The sequence below is a fragment of the Oenanthe melanoleuca genome, chromosome 13, assembly GCF_029582105.1.
Source record: "Oenanthe melanoleuca isolate GR-GAL-2019-014 chromosome 13, OMel1.0, whole genome shotgun sequence".
NCBI classification, from domain to species: Eukaryota; Metazoa; Chordata; class Aves; order Passeriformes; family Muscicapidae; genus Oenanthe; species Oenanthe melanoleuca.
This window is the reverse complement of record NC_079347.1, coordinates 11,871,000-11,892,257: the sequence shown is the minus strand read 5'-3', so window position 1 is coordinate 11,892,257 and position 21,258 is coordinate 11,871,000. Positions and strand designations below refer to the sequence as shown.

The window sequence follows — 21,258 nt, the reverse complement described above, 5'->3', positions numbered from 1 at the left end:
TTATCTGAATGCTCAGTGTGATGCATGGTCTCCTGTGTTAAAAATCCCCTCCTGTGCTGAAAAGGCCCATTTCACTCCAAGTTAGCTGCTCATATGAGTTTTTTGGTATTTTTCAATTCCTTTAGTGACATCTAGTGAAACTTGGAGAAAGTGCAAGTTCAGCTGAACTCCAAGGATCAATCCAACTGCAGTAGCAGATGCTTCACAATTAAATGCCCAAAGTACTGCACCTTATTTCATTTATTGTCCCTTAAGCTGCTGTCCAAGGAATGCACAAAATGCATTTTGGCAATTATAAATTTTTAAAGTTTGAACTCATATTCTGGTCAAACACTTTATGCATTTGAGGAACAAAAATAATTTACCCTTTGTTACTTTTAACTTTGGGTATATATTTACAACAACTTTTATTTTATATTTGGAACTTTGCCTTATGTTATTGAGTCCACTTCTCCTCTATACTTGAAGGCTACAAGTATTTAGACTTCTACACAAAACACCCCAAGCTTTTGTAGGAGTTCAAGCTACACATTTTCAGTATTTGGTATTCCTCAACTTACTGAAACGCCAGATTTGGTCTGCTTGTTGCTCTGGGCCAATCCAGACTGGATGTGAAATACTCTTTCATCACCAAATGAAGTTTTCAACAAAGATGGAAAACGTATGCCTCCTACCTAGAAAAAACTAAAAACTTCAAAGGAAGATCTGCCTGTCTCAGAGCAGCATCCACATCCATAGCTTTTAACAGTGTAACTTCTTTTTCTCAAAGTACAAACTTAAGGGACTTCCATAAAGGTCTATGTTGGTATGGATTTCAGCTGTGCAAAGGATAGGGCCACCAATACAAACAATATGGAAAAAATACAAAGTGGCTTCAAACAGGCCAGTATTAAATGACTGGAAAGAGTTAAAAAAATCTTAGAGGCCTTGCTGGATCTAAAAGGCTTCAATCTCCCAAATTGAATACACCTAATTCGGGCACATTCTGAATAGGAGGATCTGAAGCAACAACTGGAACGTGTGAACACTGGAAGAATCCCAGCTGTGAGTGCCACTGAGCACACTCACATGCAGCCAGCACAGGGAAGATGTCCAGCATATCCAAACAAGCTTCCAGGTCACTGATTCTGAACTGCTCTCATCCCTCTCACAGATAACTTTTCAGTATTTAAAAATAAAGGCTTAAAGGAAAAATCAATCCAAGTATACCAAGAGCAACAGTTCAAACATTTTACTAAATCAATTCACACAGTTTCAAAATTGTAAATATAATTAAGGACAACAGGGTTTTTGTATTTTTTTTTCCAGAATCATTAAGACAATAAACAAACACAAATTAGGTTTATAGCATCTGTTCTTTTAAAAAATGAAAGGAACGCCACTTGATGTATTGATAAAGCACCACAACACAGTTACAAAATAGGGTTGGCCTGTTTCTTTCACAAGTAAAAGACTACATACTCCTAACAGCTTCCTGCTTCAATTCATACTTCATTAAAATAAAACTATAAAATCTTCTAGATTACACAAACCTCAGACAATGCGTGGTAAAACAGTGCATTAAGAGCACTAATGCCAACTATCAGTGCCAACATAAAACAGTTTAGAGAGGAAAAACAAAACAAACAAAGAATTCCAAAACAACAAAACCCTCACCTTTATTTCCCTAGATGAGCGAAATTTAAAATAAGGGATGCTCTGCCTCACAATGAGTTAAGGATTTGGGGATGCTGATGGGGGGAAGAGGGGGATGGTACTGTAGCTTTCTAGGCTTAGTTGGCATCTAGTTTGGCCATTTCCTGCACGTATATCCCTATACTCTCACTGTCGAAGAGCACGAAGTACACCGTCTTGATTGAGGAGGACATTGTTGACACAAAATAGCTGGAGATGGCTTTCAGGATCAGCTGAGCAGCTGTTTGCTTTGGGAAGCCATTTCTAGAAGGAGAGAGAGAGAAAAAAAAAAGGAAGAAAATCAAGACTTGCTGAACCAACTTTTGATGGTTTAACCTCCCTGGGAAGGTTCCGGCTTTTCTCCAACACTTCATGGTAAATAAAGCTGAAAAGCCAGTGTTTACAATCTGAATTAGAAGCTACAAACTTGCTGATTTAGGCAAGACTTAAAATGCTCAAACAGAAGAAAATATAAATACAGTCTACACCCACTGACAGGTTGAACCTCATGATACCTGATGGGTCAATTACTCTCATTTAACAGGTAAGCAAACCAACAGCCTGTGTTCTGGAAAGCAGTGTATGTGTTGGAGCTGCAAAATTAAACCTGTCCTGGAAGCAAAGCAACTGTTAAAGAAAAGTAAAAAGGGACAGAGAACTTGATACAGACTATGAAACATGAAAAGACCCGAAGTACAATATGGTCTTACCACTACTAATGGTAACTAAGCACAGGATTGTACAGGACCTAACCTGACAACCTTTCTTATAAACTTCACAGTTTAATCTAGGAATCCTTGTCTGAAGGATTCATCTAATCTTAAAACAAGTCAAACACAAGTAGAATGGTCTGAACAAAGCTATGACTTGAATTTTATGACCTGAATTTTATAGGTCATGGCAAACTCCTGGAATTACACCTGGTTACTGCTTGGAATGTGGCCTGAACTCTGTTGCTGTGTTACCACTGAAGTACTGCTACTCACCCAGTGGTTTTACCCTGCCCAGTTCTGAGCCCTCCCCCAGCCTCAGTGACGTGCACTCCATAGTCAGTCTGAGGTGATGGGACATGACCAGTCTCTTATGAGCAGCACCCAAAAAGAAGCTGAAAAAGAGCCTGTTGAACATCACCTGGTTCCCTGACATGCAGTTACAGATACCTGCCAGTTAATACTCCCCGTTGTAAAGTGTGCACTAGTAATACTACAAATACACAGCTGGATGAGTTTCTCAGCATTTCCTGAGCAGTTCAAAGAAGCTGGGCTAAATCCACCTCTGGATATCACAGGTGAGCATTTCTCAGCACTTTCTCACTGAAGCACCAGACTGGTAGTAAAATGCTGTTGTAATCTCCCTCTTATTTTGTGCTAAACACACCAAATGTGAAGGGCAACTGCCTGTGTCATGGCCCACTTGCTGCATATTGCCTTACCAAAAAACTTTCTTAGCAATTCTGTGTCAGTCCTACATGTAATGTGATATTAGACATGGTGTCTTGAAGATAGTGTTTGTGGTATTTCAAAAATGGTGAAATGGTGGTATGAAATAGCTTACACTGTTTGTTCTTTTCTGAAAATGACTGATTTTTTTCTTCTATTGAAGAAAAAAAAAAAGGAAAAAGCATTGTGTGCAAAGCTCATTCTATTCTAAAGCCAAACGAGCTGCTCAGGGGTAATCAGTTTTTTGAGAAGTTAATCAACTGGGAGCAGTTTTGACACAGGAGCTGCTTAGAAGTCAGCAGCCTCCACACCTGAGCAGGTTACTTATGAATGTGCATCCTGGCATACAGCGAAGAGATCTTCCAGGAATTCTGCTCCTGAACTGTCATGCAGGGCAGCACCAAAATGCAGACACACTGTTTCTGAAGTGTTCTCAGGGGCCTCTGAAGTCACACAACTTCCAAGTGCTTTGGCAGGGCACATGAAAGAAGAGTGGCCTGGTGAAAGAAAGGCACAGTGCCAGGCAAGCTGGAAACAATCCATTGCTCAGGACACCTCTCCCAAAAGAAACAAAAGGGAGCAGCAAAATCAGCAGGAAGGTGCTGGCCTGATGGTCAGGTATGGGCTGCAAGAAAAAGAAGTCTCAAGCATTGATCTATAGGTCTGAGTTAAATTCTTGTGAAAAGGCATTTTGGGACTTTAACCAAACCAGTGTCAATTCAGATCAAAGTCAGAGCCTCAGAATGAAATCCCTTCTCAGAGGATGATTTCATATTCAATCTCTAACTCTCCTTTCCCTTTTCTCCTGCTGGCCCTACCAGACTGAACTCCAGGCTACCTCTGAACAGCACCCAAGTTGTGCTTTCCATAAGTTGGCTGTAGCTGAGCATCTGGCCCAATGAATGCTACAAGTATGCTATTTTAATTCCCCTTGTGATTTATTTGAACTGCCCTCATGTAATCCCATTCCTCAACTATAAAAGAGAATGAAACTGTTTATGTGGGTTTATTGGGTGATGTCTGCTTGACAGATGCCTGTACTAGAACAGCTGCATACATGTGGTGTCTTTGGCATTTGTTATCTTTTAAAGCTTTACTTTTTTTCTTTTTTTAATGATTTTGACTTCATAAAAACAAGTAGAGACTATTGTCAGAATATATTATGTTCTATCCAAAATTAACTTATGATCAAGTATCTCTAATTAAGGAAATAAAAAGGGAAAAATACATAACCTCATATATTACTAAAGGCCTTTTGATTCCTCTCCATCTTTTAAAAGTACCACTTCAACTGGCTCAAGTAAGAATGACACGTATATGCTGAGTGGAGAACCTGCCCCAGATCCTGCCTGTCAGTAACCAGATTTCAGAACAGAATGTGAATCCTGAGGATTGTTCAAGGCTTCATCATCTTCCAGTACCAATCACCTACTTCAGAGTAAGGGCTGGGAATGGTTCTTTGCTGGGAGGTATCCAGAAAAGACAGGGCTGTGTGGAAGATATTCTACATAGTCCCACTTTTACATAATCAATTCCACAGTCATTCTACACTCTCCATATCCATTGGGGAATAGAGTTCCTCTGAGAGTGATTCAGAGCTTCTCTTTGTACTGACCAGCCTGTGACCCTGACAGCTAATCCAATGGATTACTATGAACCCTCTGTTCTATTTCTCTATTGTTATGCAAAGTTTTCTCAAGTTATCTCTTTAAAATGACACCTATGCAAATTAACCTTAGCTGGAGATTTGTATGATGCAAGTTGCTTAAATTTAGCATCCTAATGAAACTTTTATTTATTGTCATTCACACAAAACCTCAAATACTGTTTTCTGCCTTAGGCCACAGAATATGCAAGAATTAATCTAGTGTTGCAACACAGCACAATGGGAAGAATATTCTTGTTGTACACCAGCCAACCTCTTTCATGGCAAACTCAAGAGGGTCAGTTGTTCAGGGTTAAGAGACACAACTGTAATTCAGCCTAGATTTGGCCCTTGGTTTTCCTACTGAGCCATCAATGAGGGCCAGGTGTTCCCAACTTCCCTCTGCACCCCAGTCCAGGAGCCTCAGACTAAAGGTGCAGTCAGTCTGGACTGAGACTCTTAAGAACACGATCCAACTTTCAAAGGCACTGAGCACACTGTATAGAGCCAAAGACCTGAACTTTAGACTGAAGCTTTCAAAGACCTTGGCAAGGGTTTTTAAGGTCTTTCTTTTTTTTTTTAATCAAATAGTCCCATGATGTAAACTGCATGGAATTCAGCTTATGGATTTTGGATGAAAGCTTGAAGTGACTCTGCAAATCCTGAGAATCAAAGCACTTTTGGTTTGCTGCTTAAACAAACACTAAGCCATGTCTTCTGGCCATTGCAAGACAGGTAAGTTTCACAGGTAAGTTTCATTACCCACTAAAATCAGGCACAAAAGAGACCCTTTTTCTTCATGTTCCTTTCCACATTTCCAGTTTATATGAATGAATTGATAGTCTGAATGAAGTATTTTAATATTATCTTGCAAGTTCATTTTATGCTCTTAATCACATTTGCATGCTTTAAGATTTGCAGGGATCACTGAGATCTGCCAACACTAAACTAATACTCAGGAAAACACTGCAGGCTCCATGCACTACCTGAACAAACCTAGAAGAAACTCTTCTTTAGGGAGCTGATTTAAACAAAGAAGAAAAAAAGGCAGCATTGTAGCAATGTGTTTTGTAGATGGGAAGGGACTGGAACACCAGATGGCACTTGGAGAATGTGACCTATTTGGCATCAGGTTCCCTGACAGCCTTACCTGCCGCTGCCAATGGAAGGAAAGGCGATTGATTTCAGCTTCTTTTCATCAGCCAGAGCCAAGCAGTTCTTCACCGTCTTTTCCAGCAGCTCCTCGCATTTGTCTGAGCCCCAGCCCGGGCTGTTACAGTGGATCACAAATTTTGCAGGCAGCCCATGGCCAGCACTGACAACAGCTAGGAAGAATTGAAAATGAAACATAATTACTTTCCTCTCTTTAGGATTAAAGGAGTGTACACGTGATTAAAATAGCACACAATCAACAGGCATTCCTTTAGCCCGAGAATGTTTTAGATTACAAATATAACACGATTAGAGACTTTGTGTTTTCCATTTCCAGCTGCATTTTGCTGTGATAATTTATAAATCATAGCTAGGATCGAGCTTATTTAAGAGAGAGCAAGAATTCATGGCTGACATCAAAGGAAGCACATTTATACTGAGGACTGGGTAAGGAGAAGGGCAGTATCTGTTAGAACCCAAACCCAGACAAGGGATGATCTTGCTTTGGTTGGGTTTACAGCAGAGATCAGTAAATACCAGGATGCTGGACAGGGACAAGGAGTTACGACTCCAGTGACCTTCAGCTTCTCCTGCTAAATGTACAGTGTGTTCAGCTGGCTTCTGATCATAGCCCAGCCCAAACTGGAGCAGTTCAGAGCTACTAGAGCTCTGCAAACCCCAAAGGAAGGATGGAAAAGAGGTGAATTAAAATTCTGGCTTTCTTTCCAGCTTTGTCTCTTAATAACTATAATGAAGACATTTTGTGTGATTTCAAGACTTTGGGCCTGGCCTTATTTTAGCTTTTCTGTGTATGGGTCATCCAAGATCACTTGAACAATGCTGGGCTTAGTTTCTCCCTTTCATCACATTCTTGATAGAGGGGTGGAGAGGATGCATTTACAGATTTGCAGTGCTTGATTCACACTGTTTGTGTACACACTTTGTATGTACAAAGAAATGAAGAATTTTTACCATGCTAATCATATCTTATCACCATAATATAATATTACCATGGATATGTGAGGACTAAGAAGATATAGCAGACCCTGCCTACAAATTGCTGACAGGCAGGGATTCTCCAGATGAGAGGCCTCCTTTTCTGCAGGAGAGCACGTTTTGGATTCACCACTTCCCATCACAGAGCAGCAACAGACTGTGCTCTGCCTGCCAGAAACCAGGGTAAGAGGATCTCTGTTATTTCCCAACTCACTGGGCTGTGGTTGCAAATAAAAAATTTTAACTTCAGTTCCTTAAAAAAAAAGAAAGGTGGGGGAAGCAAACCACCCTAATCACAAGGTGAGGGAAGAAAAACATCTATCTGAAATCTCACAAGACCATACAGTGAGTCAGCCCCTAAAATACCCCACAAAAGTGTAGGTATAAAATGGCAGCTTATGTCTTCACAAAACCATAATAAAATACCAGTAAGTTTTTTAAAAAAATTAAAAAAACAGTTTTGCAAAGGTACTTAGAGGTCTGAAATCCTCTATTCCATTCTGGAATGTTCATGAGGCATTTTGTTATTTAAGTACAGTAAAAGTAACTCTTTGCACAAGATCATCACATATGGATACCATCTCGTGGCTGCTGCAGGAAAGAGAAAATAGACTTTGTCATATGGATCCTGACCAGGGGTTAACCAGAACATTTTGAAGGACAATGGAAGCACATGCATTTATGTTCTTATGGGTTTGCAGAGTCCCAACATGTTGAATAGCCTCAGTGTTAGGCAATGTTAATTTGTCATAATGTGCAACTAAAATGTTGGCAGATTCAGAATACATCATAAATCCAAGAAAAATCTATTAAAAGCAGCTGACATCTCTCTACTCAGATGTGAAATGTGAATATCATCCTCATCCTGAAAGAATAAAATACTGTATTGATACACATGATCAACTTTAATATTTCTCAGGGAGTGTTTTTCAGGATAGTCACTAATTAACTCATTAGGATTCTGATGAGGACAACAGTTCATTACCAAGAGCAGCTGTCCCTTGCTTCAAATGCAAATGCACTGAAATGGGAAGTAAGAAAGAGAAAGCCAACTGTGGACTTATTCTGTGCTAGTCACATTTCAGGTAAGCATTCTGATGATGGGTAGATTAAGGGGAAGAATTGAGAAATCTGAAAACTGGGAATATGTAGGATTGAAAAATGCATGTATTAGTTCTGCTCTAGAGTCCTCCAACAAGTCCCTAACAGCCAGTTTATCCCAATGTAGTACAGAGCTGCCCTAGAGTAAAACTGCCAAGCAATCCCCAGATCTGAGGGATGCACTAACAGCTGAGAAAAAGAAACTTTTCTTTTCAATTTGCCACCTACTTGGAGCAGTTTGGTCTAGGCTGGTAAGAAATCTTGTACAGAAGTTAGTAAAAAGAAAAAATTGAGTCATTGATTCTGCATATTTTTGCAGAACAAAAATTCCAAGAAAAACTTATTAAAATTTTTAAAAAGCAAGGGAGAAACCCCCAAAGTATTAAGCTCTAGAAGTAAACAGTTGTAATTTTTCCTGTCAGAGCTGAATTCTTACATCTCCCCTTCGGCTGTAGTTAGGATTCGTTTACAAAACTGTGCACACTGTATTTATTTTTATAGCATAAACACAGATGGCAGAATCAGCCTTCTATATGAACAACATGGATCAGCAATTTCACAGATGGTCTAAAATAATATATTGCCATTATCAAACTTTATTACTCACATAGTAGATCTTTCTCTGATATTACATAAATTTTGATAACTAGGCATCAGAAAGTCGTAAGCTTTTATAGTGATGATTTTGGCACTGATTAAACCAAGTACCCAAGCAGATGCTGAACTTTAAGCACATGCTTAAGTTCAGTGAAAGTCAGCAGCATTTCAGCAAAGCAGATGTTTAACAGAGCTGGACTCAAAAATAAGCATCTCATTAATTGCTTTTCTGAACTGTGTCCTTAATGATCAACACGGAGTGTGCATGCACGTACCTGAGAACAGCCTGGCTTTACTGTAACACTACAGCACTGCCCATTTCCCAGGTGCTTTGGTAAAGGTTACTTAAGATGCAATGTGTGCAGTTTAACTGTGGAGAATACAAACACACAGCCCTGGGGAGCTGCCTGCAGACAGCAAGCCCCAGTGCTCTGCAGGAGGAGCTGGGCTGTGTGAGCTGTGGCTCGGGGTCCCGCAGCGCAGCCTCACCTCCGGCGATGTCCAACGGGCCGTTCTTTTTGCGCAGCTCAATGACGGCTTCCACAAACTCCTTGCCGCCTTTCTTTTCCAAAGTGCTCCCTGAACAGAGAATTGTTGGTTTACTCCTCTGATCTCAGCAGACATGTCACTCATCATTAATTTTGTTACATCACTCTACAGAGTTTTCTGCCCAAATATTTTTTGGGGACTGCAAAGTAAGATCTAAACCTTTTGGGACTTGAGAATTAGCTAGTCATTAAAAACAACAACAACAACGACAGAAAGAACAAGAAGACAACTCTAACAACCCAAAAACCTCACACTGGCATCCCTTGCTAAGATTTTCAGACTTGACTTTACTGTCAAAAAACACCTGACATGACATCCCTATCTCCTTCCTTCTCATGAGCATCTTTTAGTGTGAAATGTTCCAGAAGAATGTGCTAGCTCAACAGTGGTTGAAGGTTCATAATTCCTTCCCCTAGGATTCATTTCCCCTCTTCTCTTACAAATTGTTTTAAAGAGCCATTTGCCACAATAAGAATTTGAAACTCACCTGATCTTGGTCCCTGACCCCAACAGGTGGCCCCAGGAATGAAACAGTCTCGTGAGTGCAGCGGGCTGCTTTACTTGGTAACTGCCCAGCTTGTTGAGCCACCTTTAACCAAGAGGAAGAGCCTCAGAAATAAGGAGAATCTCTAAGGAACACATTCCTCCAATGAACTTCTCTAACTACAACTAAGGAACTGGCAAAGTCATTCTGAGAGGAGAAGAGCTGTGCAATGTGTCAGGGCAACCAAAAGGTATGCTGTTTACAAAGGCAGTCCATCACTAAATGGTTTAGATCTTATTTTGCAGCTCTAGTTTTAAATATTAACAAAAGAAAAAACAGCCCAAGAAAGCATTTTCCTAACTACATAGGCATCCCACATAATTTTGCATGGTGCATATTAATTATAAAGGTAGATGAGTAAAAAGCAGTGATATCATAAAGGCTCTGATTTGAAAGATTGCTTGAAAACTGATTTCCAAAAATCCAGAACTAGGATCTCTGAAGATCTAGACATTTATTTGGTGACACCCCTTACTTCCACTGATGAAGAAAGAAAAAAAATGCAATTTCTGATGGAAGTGCACATACTATATGCTCCAGGAAGCAGAGTTCCTCCTCCAAGACTCAAGTTACTAAATCGGGTTATAGCTCTAGGAATTAAGAAGACTGCTTTTGTTTTGTTTTGCTAAATTTCTTCTGAACGGAAAAGTTAAAAACAATGCATTTGTTTTCCATTCAAAAACTGGATTTGTGACCCTGAGTCTATTTTGTTAGTGGGAGTTTATTGCTTTTGGGGTACAAAAGCTGAGGACAATTACAAAAGCTATGCCTTTTCTTTGGCTTTTTTCATAACCAGTTCATAACAGGGATTGCAAGGTCAGACTGCGTAGGTCAGAGTGTAATTTGCTGTTTGTGCTCATTTAAGCTTTTAAATATAAATACTTCAGCCAAACTCCTAAGAATTTTCTGAAACTTTAACTTCCTTATCCTAGTGCAACTGAGTGGGAGGATCACCTTACAAATCTCTTAGAAAAGACAGTAATGACTTTATTTGTGGCAACGAGGTGTGTTAGGAGAGTGCTGGGGAAGGAGATCCAGAGCAGCACTGAGATGCTTGGAAGCACTCTGCCCTTCAAAGGCAGTGAATAAAGAACAACACCCTGTGCCCTTTGCTGAGCCCATCCAGCAGATGTGACTGACTCCAGGATCTTATAAAATCACTCTGACTGAGAAGAGATGGCGAGGGAATGACACAGTCTTCCATTCCAGCATTCTGGTTATATTCTTGTTGTATATAATTTCCATATCATTCCTATTTATATTTATATATATATGCCAGTTATATTCCCCATGAGTCCATGAATTCTGATCAGTCCTAAAACCCATGACATTCACAATCCTTAATTTCTCTTGTTTCAAGGGGAAACATAATTAAGCCTTGTGCAGAACCTAGGAACAGCAAAGTTCTATTAAGTAGGTCATTTCTTTGCCATTGCAAAGCTGTTGTACATTTAATGGAATTTAGCCTAGTTTGGTTTAATTCAATCCAGAAGGATCAGCTTTTTCCCTTCTACTGGGAATTAATTTATAATTAAAAGCAATGAACAACCACGTCAGTTTATTCCATTGAGCTCTCTTCTTGCAGATCTGGTACAAAGAAGAGAAAAAGTAATATTTGGTATGAATGAGTGAAATATTCTCCATTTACTCCTCAATTATGCTCTTCTTCTGATTAATAGTGAGAGTTTATATTAAAATCATACTTGACATCTATGTTGTAAATTAGCTTAATCTGGCAAAGGACAAGACTGTATTTTACCATTTTCCACTACATTAGCAAGTTTCTTTATGGAAGGCTTGCTTCACAGCTTCAAGGTTAGTAGTTTATTTACTCATAGGCATAAATATGTGTCACTCCCATGAGAATAAGATCATTATCTCATGCTTTCCAAGCAGGCATTGGTATCAGTGTTGAAAACAGTGTTAGCAGAAATTTAGGCTCTAAAATTCTCAGGATAAGCCCCCAGTACATTTAAATTGTTAGGGAAAAAACCAACAAAAATTAAAAAAAAAATTTAGATGGGTAAAAGTTAATCATTGGAAGCTAAGCATTTGTGCACTTCTATTCTTTCTTACAGCAGTCAGAGGTAATAGGAACCTACACTAAGGAATGAGCAGTCCAGCTTCAAGAGACAATTTTCTTTGCAGGGTAGCAAAGCATTTCTTTGTCACAGGGTAGGAGACAGGCACATTGGCTAAATGGATCTGACAGACTTTGGAAGCATATTCTTCAGGTACAGGCTACTATGGCACTCTGCATATTACTTAACCAGCAAAGTCACAGTGCTTCTGCCCCAACAAGCTGACCAGAGCTACATTTCTCTGCTTGTTACCCAGAAAGCAGCCCTTTCAGAAAAAGCAGGTGGTGCAGGACATGTGTCCCTCCAAGTCAGTAGTGAAAATAAGGCCTCAGGCATGGGAGGAGCCCATTCTCACAGTGATGGTGAGGTCAAGATGGGATGCAGAACAGAGGCTGGGATCAGATTTGCTCTTAAACATTGCCAGCAACTTCTGCATTTGGCCCAAATTCTGATTTGCCTTCTTAAATTACCAAGGCAATTCAATCAAAGTACTCCTACCCTTTCATTAAATCCTTCAAAATTCTGTATGTGAGAGGGGTAAGAGAGAGGCTAGAAGAAGAGCTACTCAGGGACAGTTAAGGTGGCTGAATTAAGACCTCTGTCCTGTTTCCTGTCATGCCTTCTCTCATCTGTGTAGCTCAGGTGACCGATGTGTGTGCAGCACTAGCCTGGACTTGTGGGCATGAGAACCGTGGAGCAGGGCTAGGAAGGCCTGTAAGGATAACCTTAAGAGTTTGGAAAATACAGACAGGTTAGATCCAGCCTGTGAATCCAGATGTGAACATCTGAAACTTGGCATGGAGAGGGTGCACTGGAACTGGTTAGAAATCTAAAGATCAAGACTCTGACCACATTCAAAAAACCAGGCACTTAACATGTCAAACCAACAATGTTGTAATTCATTTTCCTTGGTCATGTGCCTGCATTTAACACACTGTTCCTGCACTTCAATTTTGGTGGTGCACTCCATTGTTACTTCTGAAAGGCCGATTTGGCAATAAAAACCAAAAAAACGCTCACTAGGTTTGTAATTGTTCATCTCTTGTTATGATCAGTGGGGACTGCTGGAAGTGAGAAATGAATGCAGATCTGCATAGCTACAACAAGCTGGTGGCTGCTGATCGACCATGCACACACATACGAACTCCGCAGCACTGAACTTGCCATTACCTACTTCACCACCGGTGTAGAAGTCAGAGTTTGTCGGGTGAACGACAGCATCACTGTCGATCGTGGCAATGTCAGCCTGTACAACTTGCAACTACAACAGGTAAACAGATGTATATCAACCACGTTGGACAGAGACCCAGCACAGGCTCTACATTTACACATGTACCAACGTCCATATTTTCCTACCTTTGCACCTCCAAACCTTGCGCCAAAGGAGTATGCTGAGTTGTGTGTGCAGGTGTGTGTAGAGAAAGGGGTGTAGGGAGCAGGAGGAGGAATATTGAGTATGACATGATCAAATAAATGTTAAAATGACAAGTCAGAGCAATTACATGAGATCATTTCCAAAGTTTTAAATTCAGCTAATGCCCCATTTCACTTTGCAGAAACCTAGAACAACCAGTTCCCCACAGAGCATGACATTAAAATATGGAATCTGTTTAAAAAAGAGAAATTCAGGATCATCGAGCCAAACAAAATAATTAGTTTCTCCATTTTGTCAGCACTAATAAGCTGACAGGCACTGATTTTCATATGTAAAACCATTCATCATTTTGTTTCTAAAAATGCTAGTTTTCTTCACATATAGGAAATGATGTATTCACAACCAGAGTTGTACAGAATTTGCTTTGACAAATACAAATAATTGTTTGTATAGTTTAAAAGTAAGGCATATCTTTTAATTATGTGCTGGAATGGCTAAGACACAGAAATACATGTATTTCTGAGAAAGGCTGATACAAATTTTAGTCTTCTTAGACCTTTTCTCTTGTTTAGTTACTTCTCTATATTCCCATAGGAAATGCAATAGTATTAGAATTATGGGTTGTATTCCATTAAGGAAGTTTCAAAAAGATAGCAGCAGATCTACTCAAATAAGAAGGGAACACAGTACATAATGCATGAAAGGCAATTTTTGTTTTGCTGAAGAATAAACTTCTGTTAAAGAAGGATTTTTAAAATTTATTATCAATCTGAAACAAGAGAAAAGCTTTAAAAGGTGATTCTCCACCCATGATAGTTCACTCTTGGTATAATATCAGTATTTGTTTCCAGCTGAATGTAAAAGTGACAGGAAAGATCTGAAACATAATGGAAACAAATTATTGACTGAATTAAATGTCAAATCAAGGTATGGAAGATTCTGGGATAGCCAATTATATAATAAGCCCTTTCCAAAATTTTTAAGTCCCCTCTAAGTATCAAAACCCCTGAGATTGCAGGTAGAATGGAGAAACTGCTTATTTTGAGAAAAACCTGATAATAAAGTATTTTAGTCCTCAAAGTATTCAAATAAGAAACCCCCCAAAATAGCTAACAGTCACATATGATCATTATGGAAAAGAATTTAAAATTTTTGAACTGAAATCAGCTTGAAGATTAGCAATAGATTCAAGTATTCAGAATTGGTCAAAAAGTGTTTTGAATATAGTTCTTCAACAAAGCAGGACCTGCAAGATTTGAATTTCTGCTCTGATTAAAAGTATGAAGCCCTAGAGTGTAAATTCTGGGTTCCATAATTTCCATGTGACCGTTAGTTGTGTCAACCCATGCCCCATTTACCTAGGTCATCTTTAAGGTCAATGTCAGCATTGGTAGGATTGATAATGGCCTCCACCTCGAAGCCGGCTAAATTACTGATTTCACTGTGAATAAGGTTCAGCTGAAAAGAAAAGCATGAGGTGGGAAATAACAGGACAGCTGGGAAATCACAGAGAAGCTGCAGAAAAGTGAGCTTTGCAACACAGATGGAGATAGCATCACTGCAAACAAATATGCAAAATAAAACGCAGGTCACAAAGGGTTATTAGCCCAAAAAAATTCAAACACAAGACTCAAACATTGTTCATACTGGGAGAACATGAATGCACCTACTAGTAAGCTCTATTTTGGTTTTATGCTGATCACTATTTGGGATTCTTATTATTACCCAGTATTGAAAGGGGGCTTACAAGAAGTCTGGATAGGACTTTCATGAGGGCATGGAGTGACAGGACAAGGGGAAATGGCCTTAAACTGAAGGAGGGGAGGTTAAGATTAGCTATTAGGAAGAAATCCTTCCCTGTGAGAGTGGTGAGGCCCTGGCACAGGGTGCCCAGAGAAGCTGTGGCTGCCTCATCCCTGGAAGTGTTCAAGGCCAGGCTGGATGGGGCTTGGAGCAATCTGGTCTGGTGGAAGGTGTCCCTGCCCATGGCAGTGGGTTGGATTGACAAGAGCTTTAAGGTCCAATCCAAAACTATTCTGTGATTCTAATTTTGTCATTAAATGAAGGTATTTGTTTCTTCCCCAAGTACTGATGAAGGACACCCTAAGAATCCCTTAAGCATCAATTACAGTGATGTGCTGGGACCATTCTGCACTGAACCAGGATCAAAGCTGCTGCTCCTCCTTCTTTAAGCCAGCAAACACGAGCCTATCTCTAAGAAAGCAGACACTTGTCTCCAGAAATTCCACCATCCCAACAAGGGGATGTGGTTTTTTTTCTTTCCTTATCAGTGGTCACCATATTCTGTATTACAGCACTTCAGTTCCCATTACAGTTCTGCAGCCTTTGGGAATGTCTGGTGAGGTACCCTAAGCAGGCACGTGATATTTTGTGCTTATTGCTCCTAATTTTTATTTTGTTTGCTTTACTTCCTTTTGTCCTTTATTAAAGCAGAGATTTTTAACCCATCCATTAATGCCCATTTACTCCTCTAAGTACCCCCATATATTTCAAGCATATCTTTCAAATTCTTTCTTGTTAAAAATCGGGATGATTTCTCCTAGGCACACAGGAAACTGTGGAAGGCAGCACAGAGATCTAGATATTGACCTCACATCTGCACTATGTGTTCTTAAAAGACAGCTTGGGTGTCTCCTCACAGGATGTGACCCACACCACAGAACCAACTCTACAATTTGAGACAGCCTAATGGGAATGCTAAACTTGGCAAAGGTCTAAACTGCAGGTATGGGAAGTTTCTAACCAGGGTTTGAGCAGGTTGTGACACTGCTTTGTAGCTTCTATTGGAAGTCTGATTTCACAGGCACCAAGTTTACTAATGACAAAACTTTTAATACTTTAAAAGTGCAAAAGATTTTCCAGACTTTTTAATCTGGGGAAATACATTAGCTACATCATGACCTATGCCTGTGTTTACAATACTTATTTTAAATTATTTTTTCAGTAGCGGTTTGGGTGATATGGAGAGCCACCATGAAGGAAAAAGCTCTCATTCATTTATGCAATTCCTGCAACTAGCTGCAGTTAAGCCAGGCTTTCCTTTTAATCCAAAGCCCTCAGCCTACAAAGCGTAACATACATCTTCAGGTGTGGCACTTTATATCATCAATATTAGCATCTTATATCTTGTTTGTTGTAGCTCACGTTCTTAAACTTAACTCTTCAAATAATTTCTTTGTGTAAGTTAATTTATAAACAGGGAATATAAACCAGTCCATGAAACCCATACAAGTGAATGGGACATTTGAAAAGGCCAATATCCCTATATTTAAATTTTCTGAAAAAAGTGTTTCCATTTCATTCGATTCTATGAATTGGCTTTCTTTCTCTTTTTAAAATCCTGCAATTTCATATAATTTGCATATGTTACTTGAGTAAATTATGTTACCTCAAACTAGGGTGATTTTGACAAAAAAACAAGTGTAATTCAGCCCTGTTTTAAGTACATGTCTGTTTGGGAATTTGTAATAAAATCTGAGAAAGCTTCCTTTCCAAATAGCTTGGAATCCTTTAATACTTCACACGTGGTGAGTTATTCATACTGGAGTTTGAGTCTTGAGTTTGACTACAAGCAACTGCTGTGTATATAAAAGTCAAATCAAATCAAATCAAAATGTTAAAAAAACTTCATGAATTTTAAAATTAAAAAAAAGAAACAAACAAAATAAAACAGCAAAACACATGCATACACTATGACTGTTTTGTGGAGATTTTAGTATGTTCATGAACATATTTTGCTCATTCTGTAAGTGATCTTTTTGATTCCTAATTCTGTGCTTTACAAGTTTTTGCCCCAGATCTCTCAGCTGCAGACTGTTTTTGTTTAGAATCTTAAATCTATCCCTGAGCCTACTTATATATGGGATTTACATAACAGCCAGCTGGTAATTAAAGTTTCAATTTAACAACAAGAAAAAAAGGTTAAAAAAGCTGACTATGACTGATAGCATGTGTTGGCAGCTAAGTATTATTTTACTAAATTCTGCATTTACTGCTCAATGCACTGTTAGCTATCCAATTGCCAAAAACAAATAAAAAATTAATCAGAATTTTTCCTGTGGAATTAAATCCTCCGACGAGTAATTGCTCAGTTTTACTACCCAATAGTACGAAGCATATATTAAGCAGAAGTCATCCCCTAAAGGGCCACTTAAAAAAAATAAATAGATACAACTTGCATATACCTGTGCAACAAAGTAAAGACATAACTTCACTTAAAAAAAATAAATAGATACAACTTGCATATACCTGTGCAACAAAGTAAAGACATAACTTGAGGCAACATTTCAATTAAATGGTAGTTAGATAAAATGCAGATGGCACTTAGCACATCCATGAGTATTTTCTAAGCCAAGCCTGGCATTTCTAATTTCAAATAAAATTACCTTAAAAGTCTTGAAGCCTTTTCTGGTATGAGTTTCATACTGAAAACTGAAGATGCCTATTGCAGACCACAAACTGAGGTCTCTTGGAAAGTCCAAACCTTAAATCTTAGGCTTGAGATCCTGCAATTCTGCCTCTACTTTGTAATCCTCACAGGAAAAACCAACTAGTTAATGTGCACAATGCCACATCTCCACTGGGATGTCACTTGTGGAGGTGCAATCATCTACATATTAAACTAGATTTTAGTAATTAATGTGGCACTAATCAACTTCTACAGGTATAACTGAAGGGTTCTTTGCCATTCCATTCCCTCTAAGAAGTTCCAGCTGAATGTCAGCAATTACCTATAGATTTAATGAAATAACTGTAATTTTAGAAACTGAACAATACCCAGGTTTGCATTTGTGTTTTTTGCATCAAATTAAATCTGGGGTTATTAAAAGGATGAAGAGCTGCTCTTGCAAATAAGTTCCTTCCCTTCTGTAAACAGGGAGCCAGTATCAAAACTAAGCTTCCTTCTCTGCATTTAGCAAAGGGTTTTCTGATCTGGCAGATAATGGTTTTGCAAACCAAACAGACATGCTGGAAAGGTGTTCCAGAATGTCACAGGGGGTTTGAAAGATCGTGATTGATTGATCTTAGCAGCAATTCTTCAAATGCCTTCTCTAACCCTCAGAACATGATCTGTTTGATTTGGAGTGCTCCCTCATAGGAGACAAACAGGTTTTCATTTTCTTTTAATTTCTCTCTTCATTATGTGTTACATCAAAAGGCTAACACCTGGTCCCTCTCATGTGCAGGGCTAACTGACAAAGACCCAGTGCAGGGATGGATGTGTCACACCAGTAATTTTCTCAGGGAGCTGGACTACAACTGAATGAGAAAGCCAGAAAATCCATTCCCCAGTACTAGGACTCACTGGGAAGCTCTACAACAGACACTGGCTTTGCCCACCAAACCTTAAAGCAGTCCTGGAGTTCATGATTTTCTTCCGCTGAGCAAAACAGCAAAATGCCACTGATTTGCTGGGTCAGTCTTGCTGGAACACAACACTAGGTCTTATTACTTGTTTTCTATGGTAACTAAAATGAGCTCAAAATCAGCTCCAGAAGACTGATGTTACTTGCTTTCTTGAAACAGTAATGCAGACTATAAATTTTGGGTTCTAATTTAGTTATCAAAATGTCTTTGAAAGACCACCACCCTAAAGGAGTAAAATAAAAAAAAAACCCAATGCTACCAAACCAGCCATCTAGCTGCAGCTGTAACATTAAATGTGGAAACTCAGAAGTCTTGAAAAAAAATGTTATTCTCATGCATGTTAAACTTGGCAAACAAACTGGAGGATAAATGGAGAACAACCTCAGTATGAAATAAAAATGAGTCAGAGTTACATTCCACAATGGACAATGGCTTGTCTTTTATGGCTTACAACACAATGATCTGATTATTGAATGATAGCAGAAAGATGCAGTTTCACTTAAGAAAATTTTGCATCACAAATTAAAGGCAGGTTTCAGGATAAAAGACCAAATTAATTTAATGACTTGTCTCTTTAAATGGATCCTCTTTAAGCAGATATGTATTTGTATTAAACCAACCTACATCCCAAATCACATTAGCAGGGAAAAAAAGAATTGTTGATCTCTAGCTTTTCATAAAATCATAATTCATTATTACACAGCATTATCTTCTGTAAATCACAAAGCAGAACATAGCATAAAACCATTATTATGAACAAATGTCTAAAATAGGTTTTGATAAAAACCTGTAAATCATTTACATCATCAATGAAGTGGGCTGACTGTTGGAAAAAATACATTTTATGCTTAGAATAATCTCTTTGGCAGATGCTTATCTATAACAATTATGTTGTTTATGAATGAGACAGATTACAAGCACACAGGCTTTCCTTCTAATTAAGTATTTAATTATGTAGTCACATGAAGACTTATTTTTGTACTTTTAAAAATGCTCTAGAAGTTGTTTCAGAGAATTTCTTTGAAATTAGAAAAACTGGTATTAGACATCTCCTTGATTGCTCAGTGGGGAAATATCCATTGTACCTAGATGTTTTGTGAAAAAGGGAGCAGTAGGAGGGGGCTATTCCCCAAGCAGCACAGAAAAATAAGTATTAATTTATAAAAATGCAGGATCATACCTTCTGGCCAAGAAACAGGCTTTTGGTGGAGAGGACTGTGAACCCATCTGCAGGAGTTCCCTCTGTTGTACTGTCAGCACTGGCTGATTTGCTCACTTCTCCCTGCTTCTTCTTCCAGAAATATAGTTAATTAGTTAACTCAAGGCTCTGAGAAAAACAGTTTAGTGACACTAAGATATATGACATGCACTAAATGCTTAGCAGGCAATAAAATGCCTGTACAAATAATGGCGTTGGATTTTATCCTGTAGTCCAAGCAAAGTGCCTGATAACAGCTGAAGGGATCAATAGGAAAAATTACCTCAACGACTGCAGATCTACAGGCACCTCCTCTTGCCCACAACAGTGCACAGTTGAGATAACACTTGTCTTAAATGTTACAGGAAAACATATAAACAGCCCCAAAGTTTTAGCAGCTTTCTAATGGCTTGTGTGGACAAAGATTACAGATCTCTGTGTGTGGGCAGACATTCATTCTAAGATAGAAACTGACTTGTCAGAGAATAAATGTTATCTGTGAAGGGATGTACTCCCAGACTTCACAGACTTTTTTTTAGAAATTCTCCTTTGTAATGTGGCTGTCCTTAGAAACAGTGTCAAAAGAATACATCTACTTTCTATCTGCCTACTTGCAGGAAATGGGCTGAACCATTTTCTGTCTTATTCAACATCATCACCTACTTTCATTTCCAGTGAAGCTGCTGGAGGAGAGAAAAGGAGTTCCCCTCAACCACCATTTATTTTTTCAACTTTATTACTGCAATGAAATAAAAGGTTGCAGGAATTAACTGATTTACAAAAAGGAGAACTAGAAACATTTTGGAAAGGAAGTCAATTCATGAAGGCTGTGGTGCCAAAAATAATTTCACATTTTCAATAAAATTATTACTTACAATTTCATATAAATATTTGGTGCTTCAGCAATATTTGTGTTGAAACAAAAAAAGGACGCCTGGAATACTGAGCAAGTCACTGCTCCCCTATTGTCCCTTTCCAAAGTATATAAACTAAGTCTGAGGTTGAACAACTAAAATGACTTTGATGCAAGGGTACATTGTGCTCTCAGAAGCTGTAACCATGCTTTACTTTACACAAGTGTTTTGAAAATTAGATTTTCATGGGTCTTATTTCAATTCCCCAGGAGTTTACTATTAGCCAAATAGCAATATAGTAAGCACACAGTACAGTTTATTGTGTGGAAGAAAAACAGAGCCCCACAACAGACTTCCTGCTTTTGTAATCAAGCAGGGTAAAAAAATTCCAGATTTAGGGGAATTATTAGTCATGGTTATTGGAAGCACTGCATTTGAAATGTCAACTAATAGGTGTTCTGAAGGAGAAAAATAAATTTAACAGCTCAAAAAAACCAAAAGAGTGAAACAATTAGAAGAGTGACCAAGTAAACAGTAACAGGATAAATAAAAAATCTTTGCTTGACCAAGAGGCAGCTTTCACATTCCTTGTCCATTTAATGTGAAATTCCTGTACTTTTCTTCCTATTTGCCTAACTTATTGCTTAACTGTAGTTGTTTTGAAA

General features: G+C 38.7%; 1 protein-coding gene across 5 annotated transcripts in view; it reads right to left on the bottom strand.

Annotated features, from left to right (window-relative positions):
- Positions 1–1,216: 1,216 nt before the first annotated feature.
- The window catches only part of LOC130258603 (core histone macro-H2A.1), a 39,618-nt gene continuing 19,576 nt past the window's right edge, over positions 1,217–21,258 (bottom strand). The window contains exons 5-9 of one of the 5 annotated variants that reach the window (XM_056502134.1): positions 19,722–19,832; positions 12,949–13,039; positions 9,094–9,183; positions 5,909–6,083; positions 1,217–1,938 (exon numbers count right to left, since the gene is read on the bottom strand). In XM_056502134.1, coding sequence (XP_056358109.1) covers positions 1,773–1,938; positions 5,909–6,083; positions 9,094–9,183; positions 12,949–13,039; positions 19,722–19,832 — 633 coding nt within the window. In that variant the 3' untranslated portion in view covers positions 1,217–1,772. Of the gene's footprint in view, positions 1,939–5,908; positions 6,084–9,093; positions 9,184–12,948; positions 13,040–14,511; positions 14,612–19,721; positions 19,833–21,258 lie in introns of those variants that run through there. The other 4 variants (XM_056502135.1, XM_056502131.1, XM_056502133.1 and 1 more) reach the window with 4 other exon arrangements.